The 17,252-nt window shown below is 38.5% G+C and overlaps 3 protein-coding genes across 3 annotated transcripts; 1 reads left to right on the forward strand and 2 right to left on the reverse strand.

The window, feature by feature from the left end:
• Positions 1–248: 248 nt before the first annotated feature.
• Positions 249–927, reverse strand: LOC121886689 (histone H2B 3-like). Its single transcript, XM_042396900.1, has one exon. The coding sequence runs from the start codon at positions 881–883 to the stop codon at positions 515–517; it is 369 nt and encodes a 122-aa protein (XP_042252834.1). The 5' UTR covers positions 884–927; the 3' UTR covers positions 249–514.
• A 3,474-nt stretch (positions 928–4,401) lies between these two features.
• Positions 4,402–6,075, reverse strand: LOC121886619 (tripartite motif-containing protein 16-like). The gene has a single exon (XM_042396758.1). The coding sequence runs from the start codon at positions 6,073–6,075 to the stop codon at positions 4,402–4,404; it is 1,674 nt and encodes a 557-aa protein (XP_042252692.1).
• Positions 6,076–15,628: 9,553 nt separating this feature from the next.
• LOC121886646 (histone H2B 1/2) lies at positions 15,629–16,082 on the forward strand. The gene has a single exon (XM_042396814.1). It carries the CDS (start codon positions 15,662–15,664, stop codon positions 16,034–16,036), a length of 375 nt encoding a protein of 124 aa, XP_042252748.1. The 5' UTR covers positions 15,629–15,661; the 3' UTR covers positions 16,037–16,082.
• Positions 16,083–17,252: the final 1,170 nt, after the last annotated feature.

Here is a 17,252-nt window from a genome sequence, read left to right on the forward strand (position 1 = left end):
GTGTATATATAAATAAAAGATTAAAAACATCCATCTTAAACAATAGCATTAACTTTATTCATGTCCTACACATGTTCCAGTAATACAACTACCTAAAATATAAAGAGCTGCTCTCAATGAACAAAACTGCTTCACTTCAAAAGACTCAATTAAAAACATTCACAAACACTTGATTTAAATACAAACATCAATATATACATAAGTTTATCATGTATGAACATGGAACTAATAAAATGTTGAGAGCAGAGTGAGACAAATAGAAACATCTTTATGTACATGTGTATTATTTTGTCAATCTGAAAATGAATTAAATTGGTATTTATACTTCCTTCTTGCAACTAACACTATACATTAAAATGTAATTGTTCATGTAGAATTTACAGTTTTTATACATTTGTTACAACAAAGACAAGACAGAAATAAGGAGGCAGCAGTGTGACAGGAATAAAGCTCTCAGGTGAAGGTGTGGGTGGTCCTGAAAAGGACCTTTGACTTGTTGGGACTAGGGGCAGGTTTACTTGGAGCTGGTGTACTTGGTGACGGCCTTGGTGCCCTCAGACACGGCGTGTTTGGCCAGCTCACCGGGCAGCAGCAGGCGGACGGCGGTCTGGATCTCCCTGGAGGTGATGGTGGAGCGCTTGTTGTAGTGAGCAAGGCGGGAAGCCTCACCGGCGATGCGTTCAAAGATGTCTCCCACAAAGGAGTTCATGATGCCCATGGCCTTGGAGGAGATACCGGTGTCGGGGTGGACCTGCTTCAGCACCTTGTACACGTAGATAGCGTAGCTCTCCTTCCTGGTCTTCCTCTTCTTCTTGCCGGTCTTGGTGGCTTTAGACACGGCCTTCTTGGAGCCTTTCTTCGGTGCTTTGACTGGATCAGGCATGATTTCGTCGTTGAATTTCCTCAAACGAATATCATCAACAACTCCAAACGGCCGTTAAATATCCATCTGATGCAAACTTTACTGCGTCGTTGCTCGCACAGGATTGGTTGATTTCTTGTAAGCGAGACGGGGCATGCGCAGAACAATCTACATTGCGGACGTAGTTGAAGACAGTAGGCGCGAATTTAGCTGAAGGCGCCAAATTCAGCAGCAGCACCTCCTCTCTTTCTTTCCTCATTGTTTTTTTTCTTCTTTTAAAACATATTTAATCGACATGATCTTTAAATTCAAAGTGTTTTGACAAATAAAATCAGCTTTGCAGGATGACTTTCACATCTTCTTAAAGATAAAAAACAAAATCTCCTCATCACAGCAGGCAGTGTTGTAGATTGAGAGATTATATCCCAGGCAAAATTAGTCAGTCTGGATTAAAATTTAACAACCCAGAAGTGTCTGACTGTGAGGTGACAGAGATAAACACTGAAACAACATGACAGCCTCATTCTGAAGTTACAAATACAAATAATGTTATCCCAGCAAACGTCTTTTAACATCATAGGTGTTTATAGGCCCCCTTTCAGCAGATGACACCTTCTATGATCAACTCACAGAAGTCGTGAAAGAGCGCAATCTCAACAAAGAATTATTACTTATGGCTGATTTTAATGTGAACTGGGAGGATAAAAGTAAGAGGAAAAAACTAAAAATGATCACAGAGAAATTCCAACTAGAACAACAAGTAAAAGGCCCAACTAGGATTGCAAAATGCTCCAGTACACAAATTGATCTGATATTTACTAACAAACCAGAAAGTAACTGAATAACTAAAAGTTATAATTTAATCACTGGCTTATCAGATCATAACCTAACCCTATGTGCGAGAATACTGACTAAAAGTAGATTTAAGACCACGGCAACTAAGACAATGATCCTTCAATGCATACCCAGAGCTAAGCAAGAAGAATTTATCAATGAAATGAACAGTTTGAACTGGGATGATGTACTGTCCTCTGATGATCTGGATACTTTTACTCAGAGAATCAACTCTGTGAGGGAAAGATTTAATGTGAGGATACAGATAAAATCTAAAAATATAAACAATTTACTGTGGTTTAATGGAACTTTGTGGAAACTAATGAAATCTAGAGATGCTGCACTAAGAAAGGCAATTGAAACTAGAAAAGACACTGACATGCTGATTTATAAAGGTTTAAGGAACAAAGTTATCCAAGAGCTAAGAGAAGCTAAATCTCGTTTTTATCACAATATTTTGATTGAGGCAAAAGGCAACAGTAAATTGATCTGGAAAAACATCGACAATCTCACAAGGAGGGACCCAAAATTTTTAGGAGATTTTGATCTCAAAGTACAGGGAAAGTCAATTGAAGATCATTTTACTGTTGCTTCTGTCTTTAATATTTTTTTCTTGAGTCTGTATATGAGTTAGGGAAAATAAATAAACTGGATATTGTTCCTATAAATGCTACAGGCCAGGTTTTCAACCTGGTAGAGACTAATGAGTCAATGTCAAATCACACAAAGATATTTTAACTCCCCCTATTGCTCATTCAATTAACTTCTCTTTTAAACACAACTCCTTTCCTGATGACTGGAAATGTGCCATTGTCATGCCTATTTTTAAATCTGGAGACCGCCTTGAAGCCAGTAACTACAGACCAATAAGTATACTGCCAGTACTCTCAAAGGTTGCTGAGAAAGTTGCCGTTAAACAACTGACAACATTTCTTAATACAAGCAATTCTGGTCTACATTGTATGCATTTTGGCTTTAGAGCAAATCATTTCACCAAAACTGCTACCTTGCACTTAATAGAGCAAATTAAATCAAGACTTGACAAAGGGGGAGTAGTTGGTACTGTATTTTTAGATCTGCGTAAAGCATTCAATACAGTCAATCATGATGTTTAATATCGAAACTCTCCAAATTTAACTTCTCATCTAGAGCACTGGCATGGATGCCTTCATATTTATCCAATAGGATACAATGTGTTAAAGTTGGTGGCACCCTGTCCAGTAACATGAAGTGCACAACAGGGGTTCCCCAAGGTTCAGTGTTAGGTCCCCTATTATTTAGCCTATATATTAATGATCTCCCTCAACAGTGTCATGATGCAGAGCTACAAATGTATGCAGATGACACCGTTGTGTATACACATGCAACAGCTGAGTTAGCTGCTGCTAAGCAAACAATTGCATTGGAAAGGATCACACATTGGCTTGATCAATCATGTCTGAGTCTAAATGTAAACAAGACAAAAGGTATGTTTTTCTCTAAAACTATGGTATAGCCTCCTAATGCTGATATTTTCATTAAAGGTGAAAAAATTGACATAGTTACTGATTTTAAATATCTTGGTGTGACGCTGGATCAGAATTTCAACTTTAAGAAACATGTTAAAAAAAAACGGTTAAAACCATAAAGTACAACTTAGCAAATTTTAGACATATTAGAAACTGTCTCTCTTTGGACGCAGCCAAGATATTTATGCAGCTATGATTCTTTCCCATATGTCTTATTGCATCACATGTTGGGGGCAGAATGGAGAAACAGCCATAAACCTCTTGAGTCCTTACACAAACAAACTCTAAAAACTCTGTACAAAAAGCCAATGCATTTCCATCACTGTAGGGTACTGGAGAAATACAATTTACTGAGCTTTGAGAGTTTTAGATTATTCTCATCTTTAATGTTTAAAACTGCACACTGTCCCAGTCAATAAATCATTAAAAGTTCTCAAGTTCAAGACGACACAATATCTGTTGTCTTATGTGTGTCAGGACTCAACAAAACGTCTTCACATCCGCATTTCACGAAATTAATTCTTATTATGTTTTCAGTTTTTCAGGGCCTGAGTACGGAATCCTCTTTACTGACTGAATGTACAAATAAAATCTCAGTTTGTTAAAAGCAAGTGATAGAAAACTCTGTTCATGTCTCTGTGACAAAGCCGTTTTAGTGAAGAAAGTTAAAAGTACAGAGACAGACGTTCTTCTGCTCTAAACATGACCTATGTACTTTCTGGTGTTTAAGGAGGAAAACTGACTCAAATAAACTCTCATATTAGTCTCACATCTTCTCCAGAAGCTTTGAACGAGATCCTGAAATGAAGACGGAAGAAAATATTTGTTCATTCTTGAGAAAAACAGCTTTATTCATGAAATAAACCTTCAGTTTGTTCACACATGGACAGTAAAGTCTGTTAAACGACTCTTCACTGATTTCATGTACAGATTCACTCACATTTTCATCTGAAGAAATGTCAGTAAAAGTTAAATATATTGTCATGAGCACTGATAGCCTCCATGGCCAAAAACACAGGAAAAAATGACATTTAAAGAAACTAAAAACATCAACTGAACAATAAATGAAAAGTGAAAAAATGTCAACAATCCCAGTTTGATTGACAGCTGATCTCTGTTCAGTTCAGAAACATGAAGACAAATAAATGAAGAATTGCAAGACAGAATCTGACTCATTCAGTCTGAAATGACGTCTGTCTATTTGAGTTTACAGAACTCAGCTGTGACTCCATTATCATAAAAACAAAGTCCAGCATAGAGAGGCTGAGTGAATGTGGTCTGGACTCTGTGGAGGAGAGTCATGGTTTCAGAGATGCTGTAGAAGGACAGAATACCTGCTCTGTGATCCAGGTACACTCCTACTCTGGAGGAACCAGGAACTGAGACGGGAGCACAGATACTATTGAACCAAAATTCATAACCATTAGTGTCACATCTCAAAGACCAAGATTTGTCATTGAATCCGAATCCACATTCATTTGAGCCTCCTGCTCTTCTGATATTCTTGTATGCGACTGCCACACCAACTGCTCTTCCTCTCCTCTTCACCTCCCAGTAACAACGTCCAGTCAGACTCTCTTTACTCAGGACCTGAAACCAATTAGTGAATCTGTCTGGGTGACTAGGATAAGACTGTTGTTGTCTCGTTGTTCCTGCTTTTCTGTTCCCCTCAGATAATAACAGATATGTGTATGCTGTGTTTGGATCCAGTGTGATTTCTTGTTTATATTTTAAGAACTCAGCTCTGGTCTTGGGTTCTACTTCTGGCAGTAAAACGTCCACATCAGTCCCTGTCAGTGAGATGTTTGTCCTTTTCTCCCTCAGGATGTCCTGTAGTTGATCTCTGAGCTCTGACACAGCTGCTGTCACATCCTCAAAATAGCTCAGAGGACAGATATTGATGCTGGATGAGTCTGTAGGTTCACTGAGTTGTGACAGTGAGGGGTAGTTGTGTAGAAACTGGTTGTGATCCTCTGTGTGTGAGAGCTTCTTCAGTTCAGCGTCTTTCCTCTTCAGCTCAGTGATCTCCTGCTCCAGCTTCTCCTGAAGCTCTTTGACTCGACTCACTTCAGTTTCCTGCTGGGATCTGATCTGCTGCTTCACATCAGAGCTTCTTTTCTGGATGAGACGGATCAGCTCAGTGAAGATCTTCTCATTGTCCTCCACTGCTTTATCAGCAGAGTGACTGACGGCCTCCACCTCCTGTTGAAGCAGCTTCACATCTTTCTCTCTGTCCTGGATTCTCTGCTGGATGTTTTGTCGACTCACCTCGAGCTCTCTCTGCCTCTCAGTCCTTTCTGCTGCAGCTGAGACTGTGTCGTGGCCTTTATGTTCCTCCACAGAGCAGAGATAACAGATACTCTGCTGATCAGTACGGCAGAACATCTTCATCACCTCATCGTGACGAGAGCAGATGTTCTCCTGGAGATTCTTGGAGGGGTCGACCAGCTTGTGTTTTTTAAATTGACCTACATTGTAGTGAAGCTGGAGGTGTTTCTCACAGTAAGAGACGAGACAATTTAAACAGGATTTGAAGGCTTTCAGCTTCCTCCCAGTGCAGAAATCACAGGCCACATCTTCAGGTCCAGCATAGCAGTGATCAGCAGGAGCAGCTTGGAGTCCAGTCTTCTTCAACTCCTCCACTAAGTCTGCTAACATGGTGTTTTTCATCAGGACAGGCTTCGGTGTGAAGGTCTGTCTGCACTGAGGGCAGCTGTAGGTCTTCTTCTGATCTTCTCCATTCCAGTGTGTTTTAATACAGCTCATGCAGTAGCTGTGTCCACAGGGAATAGTCACCGGATCCTTCAGTAGATCCAGACAGATCGAACAAGAGAAGGTTTCTCGGTCCAGCTGAACTCCTTTCTGCTCCATCTCACCTCGTGGCAGCGAGTGTCTGAGTTTCACTTTCTCTGCACAGACACAACAAATTTATCTTCTGGTCCAAATGGGCTTTTGTTCCTTTTATTCCTTTTGATTTGCTGATCTTCACTGAATGAGGCTTGTCAGCTCTTGCATTACCATGTGTTGGTTACGCCCACATCACACAGGCAGATCAGTGAAGCTGCAGCCAGTTGTGTTTCAGGGGAGGAAGAAGAAGGAGGGGTTATTTTTTAAAAGTGCAAGTTTAATCACCTTTTACAACAACTACATTAAAATGGAGAAGTTACACTTTTACTTTTACCTACTTTTAGCTCACAACAGTTGAAACTGACACTGCGAAGACATTCTCTCTAGAAGAATCTTCATATGAATACAAGCACTGTCTCTGATTGTTACTAACAAGAAAGAAAACTCTTTTTAAATGACATATTTTATAAAACTATTACAGTTGCAAAGGGATTTACCGGGATGAGAAATGGAAAGAGTGAAGACAATACTACGTATAATAAGGACATAAAATGTGTACAAACCAGAAATAAAGTTATAATACCAAGAAAAAGCCTAGAAAAACAAATCTCTTAAAATCTCTCAAGTCTCTTAAAATGAGACAACACAATATACTACTGTATATTAATTCTTGTAAACTTTGTTCCCACATCCCACAAAGAAATAAAAGTATTAAAAACAAGCCAACTGTTATTTATAGGACGAGCTCCCTTAAGGTCTAAAAGAAGTAGAAACAGAAAATATTACTGCAACAATATAAATACGTTCTGAAAGGTAAAAACTATTAAGACAGCGTAAGAAAACTTAAGGTGTGTTTTTCTGTTCCCTCGATATATATCAAAAAAATACACTGATCACCTTTAATCAAGGCACATTTTGACAGTCATTCAGGTACAGCTCAATTATTTTAGACATAAATATCAAACTAACTGATAGAAACTTAATTTCGAGTCCAAAGGGATGTTTAATAGCTTCAAGTTACAGGTTTGATGTGTTTGTAGAAGAAAACTGAAGAACTGTTCAGTGTTTAATATGATTTTGAGTTTCTTGATGCATTTCAGAGCATTTTAATTTTCACAGAGAGTCAATGAGGGAACCTCACAGCCTTAAACTAAATATATTCACCAAACCTGTTCAGGAAAATGCTCAGAAGATCAGAATAATTTTCAATAATCTCACTCTCTGGATAAATAAAATAAAATTGTAGCAATACAGAGAATAGTAAAACAATTTAACAACTGGCTATTTTAAATTCTTTGTGAGAGCTGAGTTGAAATTAAACAAATTGAACTTCCTCCAGGTTTGATTATTACTTTGAGTTTTCTTAAAACAGTCCCAAAGTAGAGAAGGCTCTTCAGATGCAAAATAATCTGTTGAAAAAATGTGCTAAAAACTGATCGTTTCAGTCAAAAGACCATCGTTAACACAACTTACAGACCTCATGATTCTACAGACATGAATATAAATAGTCCATCAAAGTAACAGCAACGTCCAATCAGAAGCAGAGAGCTAAGAGGCAAAAGCTGTTTGTTCTTTCTTATTCTGAAAAGAGCTGTTCAGTCAACAGTGACTGCATTTAAATTGCATATAAAACTGTTAATCAGTGAACTCTTTATCATTATAATTATAAAGCAAAACGTGTTTCCATGGAATGAAGTCAGAGGAGAACGTGGCTGCATAACAGCTGGTTTCTTTTTCAGCAGGAGTTGTCTTTCAGGATTCAGGACTAAATTTCAACAGTCACATTAAATCAGCATTTTACCATCTTAAAAACATCTGAATGACCAGAGATTTCACGTTGAAGCCTTCGTCTCCAGCAGGCTGGACGACTGTAACAGACTTTTTTCAGGTCTCTGTTAGAAAGCATCAGACAGATCCAGTTAATCCAGAACACAAAGACTAAAGAGAACAGAACATATTACTCCAGGTCTCAGATCACTACAGTGTTTACCAGTGTTTCAGATATTTGACTTTAAAGTATACTGTTTGTCCGTTAATCTCTGAATGGTTCATCAGATCTTCTCATACAGTATGAAACTTCCAGAGCTTTCAGCTCAGCTGCTTCTGGTCTTCATGTTGTTTCTAAAGTTAACAATAAACATGGTGAAGCTGCTTTTATCTCTTATGCTGCTCAAACTACCTGAAGATCTCAGACTAGAGACAATGCTGACTACTTTAAATCTGTTTGTTCTGGCTTTTAATTACATTTCAAAGTTGCAGGTCATAATTTTTTTTATCTTTCATGCTGCCTTTCAAATGCTCCTTTACTTTATTAGATCAAATTTTATGTAATTAACAGTTCTATTGTTTCTTTTTGTCTTCTTATCTTTATTGTTTTCATATTCTGTTGCATTCTATAAAGCACTTTGATCTTCCTTGTCTATTAAATGTGTATAAAATAAAAGGGAATCACTTTTATTAACCAGGATGACAAGTTGTCACATTCTGCTACCAAAAGGAGGCGAAAAAGCTCCACTGAAATTTCAGCAAGGTGGGGAATCTGTTACTGTTGCTCATATTTACAGATCTGATATGAGAGGTTTTGTTCTGTTTAATTGTTTGTTAGATGAACAAAGTGATTGTGATGTTTATAAATGTTGTATTGATTCATTCAGTTGCATCAAAGTGGAGTGGATCCTGACTTTTGACCTTCTCTGAGAGGTCAGGATCAGCGTTCTGCTTTGAGGAAGTATGTTAGTGAGTCAGTAGAGCAGGACTTTCCTGAAACATGTCATTTAGGATTTAGGATTATTTTAAGTATATAATTTAACATTTTGTGAGAAAAGCATATTAGACACATGTTATTATTAACATTTTTATTATTTAATAGTATTTATAAATGTCTTACAACATGTCTTTGTCCAACTAGTTGGAGAAAATTTAAGTTTACATGTGATATCCAACAGTTAATCATGTTGTTGCTGCTGATTAGAACAAGAATATAGAGGTTTTTCATAAAGGACAAACTAAATCTTCTTCTATATGCTACAACATCCACTTTTAGAAATATAAAACTTTATTTTAATCAGTTGCATATACTCAAGGATCATATCAATCACTCAGCCCACTAAGCACAAATTTAATTCCACCAAAAGAAAGAACAACAAAATTGAACTTGTGCAGAAATGTCAATAAAAGTCAAAAACATTGTCATGAGCACTGATAGCCTCTATGGCTGAAATCATACAGGAAAAGGTGACATTTAAAGAAACTAAAAACATCAACAGAACAACAAATGAAAAGAAAAACAAAATATCGACAATCGCAGTTTGATTGACAGCTGATCTCTGTTCAGTTCAGAAACATGAAGACAAATAAATGAAGAATTACAAGACAGAATCTGACTCATTCAGTCTGAAATTACTTCTGTCTATCTGAGTTTACAGAACTCAGCTGTGTCTCCATAATCGTAACAAAGCCGAAGTCCAGCATAGAGAGGCTGAGTGAATGTGGTCTGGACTCTGTGGAGGAGAGTCATGGTTTTAGTGACGCTGTAGAAGGACAGAATACCTGCTCTGTGATCCAGGTACACTCCTACTCTGGAGGAACCAGGACCTGAGACGGGAGTTCTGATTTTGTTGTGAAAAAACGTATAACCATCAGTGCAACATCTTAAAGCCCAAGATTTGTCACTGTGTCCAAATCTGCATTCATCAGACGTCTCTGCGCTGCTGATATTCTTGTATGCGACTGCTACAAAAACTCCTTTTCCTCTCCTCTTCACCTCCCAGTAACAACGTCCCGTCAGACTCTCTCTACTCAGGACCTGAAACGTATTAGGGAATCTGTCTGGGTGACAGGAATAAGACCGTTTTTCTCTTGTTGCTGTTGCTTTTCTGTTCCCCTTAGATAATAACAGATATGTGTATGCTGTGTTTGGATCCAGTGTGATTTCTCGTTTATATTTTAAGAACTCAGCTCTGGTCTTGGGTTCTGGTTGTGACAGTAAAACATCCACTGCAGTGGCTGTCACATCTTCAGGTCCAGCATAGCAGTGATCAGCAGGAGCAGCTTGGAGTCCAGTCTTCTTCATCTGCTCCATTAAATCTGCTAACACGGTGCTTTTCACCAGAACAGGCCTCGGTGTGAAGGTCTGTCTGCACTGAGGGCAGCTGCAGATCCTCCTCTGATCCTCTTCATCCCAGCAGCTTTTAATACAGCTCATGCAGTAACTGTGTCCACAGGGAATAGTCACCGGATCCTTAAGTACGTCCAGACAGATCGAACAAGAGAAGGTTTTTCGGTCCAGCTGTAGTCCTCTCTGTGCCATTTCAGCTCTCAGTGGCAACGATTGTCTGAGTTTCACTTTCTTAGAAGTGAAACTAGTTCAAGCTCTGATCTAAAAAAATATGTGTTTTCGCAGTGAATGGAGGCAGACAGCTCTTGCAATTCACTACATGTTGACCCATCTTCAAACTGTAGATCTAAAGGGGAGGGAACAAGGAAATATGTGGAGAGAGTGGAGCTTGTTGTCTTTGAATAAACAAATATTTTTTTTTACCACACGTTATCATACTAAAGTATGCTGACAATATGGCACTGGTGCGCCTACTGTGTGAAGGGGACACTGCAAAAGACTGTATTTATATTTAATAATGTAATTTCTCTGCAACAGTGGGGTGAGGAGAGTGTGTTTGAAATTAAAGTGTAACCAGAGAGCTTATCTTGTCCAGCAACAGTACCAATAATACTCCCCTGATAAATGTCGACCTTTGACTATCACATGATCCTCTGTAGAAACAGAAATCTATCTATCTATCTATCTATCTATCTATCTATCTATCTATCTATCTATCTATCTATCTATCTATCTATCTATCTATCTATCTATCTATCTATCTATCTATCTACCAGTAATATAGAACAATTTCACTTTCGCTGAAAAATATCTGTAAATGTAACAGTGATGATGGTTATTCTTTTGTCCTGTATTTTAAACAGTTAAAGTTTAAATATTTCCCAGTTTAAACTTAAATTCACAGTGAGGTCAATATTCTGAGTCTGTTTTTCAAATGGGCTCATTTGTGTGAGAGAAAGAGCTGCAGAGACACATGAAGCTTTATGGTTATAAATGTGGTTTCAAGGTTATTTGCATTTGAAAGGTGTTTAAAGACTATAAACTGTTATCACTAGTTACAGTGCAGTAACGTGTTTTCAGTTTAACTAAAGGGAAGACGGTTATAAACGGTCAGTCCACAGCAAAATCAGTTTATTTGATCAGCCTGTGTGAACAACCTTCACTCTGTGCTGCTGGAACAAAGTCAACAGCAGCTGATCAGTTTTATCTGGAAGATTCATGTTTTAGTGCCTCTTCATCGTGTTTGATTTGTTGTTGATGATCATGTTCTCGTTTCTAATGACAAGTTGAGTCAATAACAAGCTGTCAGTGTTTAATAAACGAAGTGAAGTCAGCTTTGAGCTCTCTATAATCAATAATTAATAAAATATATGGTTTAATGAAAGCAGAGTTTGGTATTTATGGACTCTAAATTCTAACTGCAACGCTGCCATCTGCTGGACATTGAGCATAAAATGTTTTAGCTGTGATTGTGACCTACTATCAACTCATGGATGTATTTCTGTTATGAGTCTATATTGACACAAACACTGTGTGACTGCTGTCAGCACCTTATGTATTCTATGTGTGTATCCCTGCATCCATTCAGCTGTCCATCATATCACAGCTGTTATATGTTATATGACTCTGGTTTATGACTTATAGTCTAAAGACGCTCCCACTGATGAGTTGAACTTTGCAGAGATGAACGGTGACTAAACCTCTTTTATATGTGGAGTTTGTTACTCTGTCGGCTTCATTGCTCTGTGAAAGTAAAAGTTTTCTGACTTTCAAGCAAGAACGTTGAGGACAAACAAGATGAAGGACGGGTGGGATGATAGAGTCACAGCGATATGCAGCGCTGATCTGTCTCTGCAGCTTAATGTTTGTAGATATGTTAAACTTTTTACTGTAAATTTCTGTTTAATACTATTTATGATGACTTATTCTCTGTGTATGTTTTGAATGTTATGCACCACAACAACAAGGCAAATCCCTTGTATGTGCAAACCTAATGGGCAATGAAACTGATTCCCTGATTCATGCTCAGCTCAGTTGGAGGTGCTAATACACCAGAAAGTTAAATATCAACAACCACCAAATCCAAAGAAGGAGAAAAATCCCGCCTCTGTCTTCAATCAGGAGTTCCACAGGGTGCAGTTCTGAGTCCATTTCTCTCTCTACTATACATATCTGATATATACTACCCCCCAGCCACCATAGCCAAAGTCTCACAGTTTGCAGACGACCTCTGCTACTGGTCCAGTTCCAAATGCCCAAACCTAGCAGCCAAAAAACTCCACAAATGCATAACTGAAATAGAAAACTGGTCTAACATGTGGAGAATCAGACTAAACCCTGCCAAAACACAGTGCGTCCTCTTCACTAAAAACCCACACCTGCAACCCAACAACAGTGCCAATCTAACACTATACAACCAGAAAATCAATATTAGTAAAGAAGCAACATTCCTCAGAGTCACATTCCAAAACAACATGACCTGGACAAAGCACGTCAATAACCTGGAACAAAAAGCAAACAATAGACTCAACCATCTCAAAGCCCTCTGTGGAAAATATGGCGCATCACCCTCTACAGTCATCAAAGTTTACCTATCATACATCCGACCACTCTTCGAATACTCTGTCCCCGCCTGGATCACCATTTCTGATAACCGGCTACAAGGCCTACAAACAATCCAGAACAAAGCACTCAAACTAGCACACAGACTCCCATCCTACATCAGCAATCACTATATACGTACCATAACAGGAATCCAAACCTTAAGACAGAGACACCAAACAATAGCACTGAAATACCTGAGGACAGCGACAAACATTCCTTCACTCCAAAGAACCATAAAGGAAACAAAATTAACAGTTAACACCCCCCTCTCATTCATTCTACAGCTAACCAAAGCCCCTTCAGCCACCGACCCCCCATGACTGACTAACCAAACCTGGATACACAGAATATTATTCCACCACTGCTGCTAAATATCACCCACATGCACACATATACATAAATGTAAGTAAAACACACCAAACCAAACCAAACCAAACCTTGTGTTTGGTTTGGTTTGGTTCTTGTTTGTGCCTTGGCCCACATGTGTCCTGAAACCTCATGAGTCCCCCCACGTCCTTCTGCCTCTCCTCCGCCGACCAAGACCAAAAGGACACAAGACCACCTACTATGGATAGAAAAGGGCAGAAGCCCTGAGCTATCCCTCCAGGCCCATGATCTTCAAAGTCTCTAAGACGTATCTGTTGACCAGGATTTGTTGCAAGTCAGCCAACTTGGTTGTGTTGGTCACTCTGGCACAAACAGCACACCCAAGCTGATCCCACAAGTGCTCAATGGGGTTGAGGTCAGGACTGCTGGCAGGCCATTCCATCCTCTCCACTCCCAAATTCTGGAGGTAGTCTTTGATAAACCCCACAAGCCGACAAATGCTGGTTGAAGAATGGGATACCATTCCACAGCAGTGTGTGACCAGGCTGGTGACCGGCATGAGGAGGAGGTACCAGGCTGTTGTTGCTGTGTATGGTTCTTCCACCCGCTACCGAGGCTCCTGTTTGTTAAATGAATAAATTGTTAAATTGCCAATATGTCTTGTTTCTTCAAACTTCAATCATCCAATCCGCCAAACACCAAACAAGAGTCAATGGCAGAATAAGCTGTTTGGCATTGGCAGAGAAGATTTGGCAAATTTTTCATGGGCACAACCCACATACTCAGCTCTGCTGCTCATCCCACAAATGCATGTTCCTTACAAATGTGGCACCAAGTAAAAGGGAAATAAACAGGCTTTCCAATGGTATAAGATTTATTGCCAAGAAGCATTGTTACAACAAAGAAATAATCTACCAAACACAAATATCCTTACTTTTTGTGCTATGTTTATAATATCTCATCAAGAGCATTTGCTTTTATTGATGTCTCTTTTACACTGAGTGAAGTATCGTCTTTTTTAAATGAAAAGTTAATTTAAATTGGCAATTTTGATGAGGTTTTGCTTTAAAGAGTTTAACAAAGCAAAATAACAACAATAATAATAAGATTTTTTTCAATTGTGTCATCAATTCTACATTTTACAGACAGCTCTATGACTAAAGTATTGTAAATTGTAGTTATATTGTTCAGTAATCATATTTTTATCTGAATGCTAATTGTAGTTAGCTTAGGTTTAAACTAGTACCATTGTCAGAGGATGAGTTGATTTTATGTCCTTTCATTAAAACTCACTCAAAGCAGTAATGAAACTGAAGGATCCCTTCTTCATTATAATACCAGACAGACCGATATAATCCTTCAGTCTACTTAAAATAATTTTTTGATCCAACTGTGTTGAAATCTGCAGTCAGATCAATAAGCACCAATACTGATAATTTACCGGCATCTGGACTGTCTCTGTACTACGATTAGCCAGAAAAACCAGACTGAAACATTTGTAATTCATTGATTGAGTGAATAAAATCTTTTAACTGTATGTAAGCAAGTTTTTCTAAAATTTTGCTAAAAATTGAGGATTGGAGATCATCTGGCTGCTTATTTTTAAAAGAGACTCAACAAGCGCAGTCTTAAATTCTGTAGGGAAAACATACAGCCGGAGATATTGATTAATAATTGTTAAGACCTCCTCAGACACTGAATTAACAATTTTATTTATTTATTTTAAAGGAGCAAGGAATTGGGTCAAGAACACAAGTGGAGGACTTGAGCATCAGCCAGGTAAAAACTGTCCATAGTGATGTCAGACTGCAGACTAATTATTAACACATTATGAAGATGATAGATTATAGATCTGACGGTGTCTTTTTAAGGATATGAACGAGTGAAGATAAACAAATAGACGTTATAAAATGTGTGTACAGTATCATATTCATCATGGTGACCTCTGACTCAGTGTCAGCAGGCTGTGATTTTTATAATGTGATCAAAGTGTTATTGTGATATTTGTGTGCAGAGTGAGATCAGACAGATTGAATGTTTCGTTATAATGTTAAAAAATAATTTTATAAACTATAATGTCTCATTTAAAATGTGCTGCTGCTTCTTTCGTGTGATCTTCAGTATTAATGAGGCTTCATACATCGTTTTACTGAGGACTAAGTTAAAGCTGCTTTAGTCAAATCTAAAATTTCTGCTTTGAATTACTGTCTGTTGGTCTTTTCTAATTTTCCTTATTTTTTAATTTAAATATACTTTATTAAGTTTTTGCACAGGAAAATTACAAAATACATAAAAATAAATAGAACAAAATAATCAATCTTCATCATCACGATAATACATTTATACATGTACATTTGTACACATAATACATACACTTCCTCTAGTGAGGTTGAACGGAAGCGGGTTTCCATGGAAACACGAGCCTCGACAGTGAGACCCCCTCCGACCAGTGAACAGCTCAGCCAATCACAGGAGGGGGGTCGTACAGCTGTGTTTGCATGCAGCCTCTATAAGTACAGCTGTTCCCAATTAATCAATACATTTCTGCTGTCGAGTCTCGAAATGCCGGAACCAGCGAAATCAGCGCCCAAGAAGGGCTCCAAGAAAGCCGTGACGAAGACCGCCGGCAAAGGAGGCAAGAAGAAGAGGAAGACCAGGAAGGAGAGCTACGCCATCTATGTGTACAAGGTGCTGAAGCAGGTCCACCCCGACACCGGCATCTCCTCCAAGGCCATGGGCATCATGAACTCCTTCGTGGGAGACATCTTTGAGCGTATCGCCGGTGAGGCTTCCCGCCTTGCTCACTACAACAAGCGCTCCACCATCACCTCCAGGGAGATCCAGACCGCCGTCCGCCTGCTGCTGCCCGGTGAGCTGGCCAAACACGCCGTGTCTGAGGGCACCAAGGCCGTCACCAAGTACACCAGCTCCAAATAAACCTGCTCCTAGTCCCAACAAGTCAAAGGTCCTTTTCAGGACCACCCACACCTTCACCTGTGAGCTTTATTCCTGTCACACTGCTGCCTCCTTATTTCTGTCTCACTCTTGATTTCTTTACTGTAATCAGTGTATTACATTATAAACAGAAATTCGGCATAAATTGTATTTCAATGTGCACAATATTTATTCAATTGCAAGAAGGAAGTATATCAACACTTTATAGTCAAATTCCATATCCAGACATGATTGACCACATAATACATATGTACATATTAAGATGTTTCTATTTATTTGTCTCACTCTGCTTTCTTTATTGTATGAATGTTTTGTCACAATGAGTAACTTGAAGTGTAAATGCCAACATTAACACTTAGTGTCATGTTCATACATGATAAACTTATGTATATATTGATGTTTATAAATACTTATACTTGATTTAAATCAAGTATTTACAACGACTGGGGGCATCTTGCATCAACACACCAACACCAACACAAACTGAACTGGTTTATGTATAATGTTACTGTAAACACCAAAATCACATTCAGACAGTCAGTAAACAGACAAGTTATTATGGGAGCGTTTTGCTCTACTATTATACAGTTGATCAACTTTCCTGTTTAATACTAATTTAAATTAACAGAAAACCAAATTTATAATTAAAATGAGTTTGCAGTTTTTATATTAATTCTTTTGTACGTCAGCATAGTTATTGAATAATAATCTACATATGTAACATTTCAGTCAGACAGTAACTGTTATCATGTGCAGGTAGGTGAGATGTTGTTGAGGTGTTGTTCATACAGTGAACACTGGTTGTCTTCTGAAATGAATGAATGAATGTTTTATATCCGACTTCAAACTGACTTCCCTGCAGTTTTCCAAAAGGACAGAAACTTGTGGTGATGCAGCCTTTAGCTTTATTTATTGTGTGTGTAGCAGTGGTGTACTCTCTCTTGCGTTGTGTTACGGATGACACGCACACCGTCACTTCTCAACTCTGTCCCGGATTTATTCTGGTAACAAACACAGTGGCATTAGCTTTACACAGCCAACTCTCACAGCATCAGTCGCAGAAAATATACACACTGGCACCGGGCATAGCAGACTGGTGACCGAACACCCACACACAGCAAAATAAAATGACAATAACAAAAAAATATCAAATGTACCTGGTAACAAACACACTGGCATTAGCTTTACACAGCCAACT

This window comes from Thunnus maccoyii, chromosome 2, assembly GCF_910596095.1.
Source record: "Thunnus maccoyii chromosome 2, fThuMac1.1, whole genome shotgun sequence".
NCBI lineage: Eukaryota > Metazoa > Chordata > Actinopteri > Scombriformes > Scombridae > Thunnus > Thunnus maccoyii.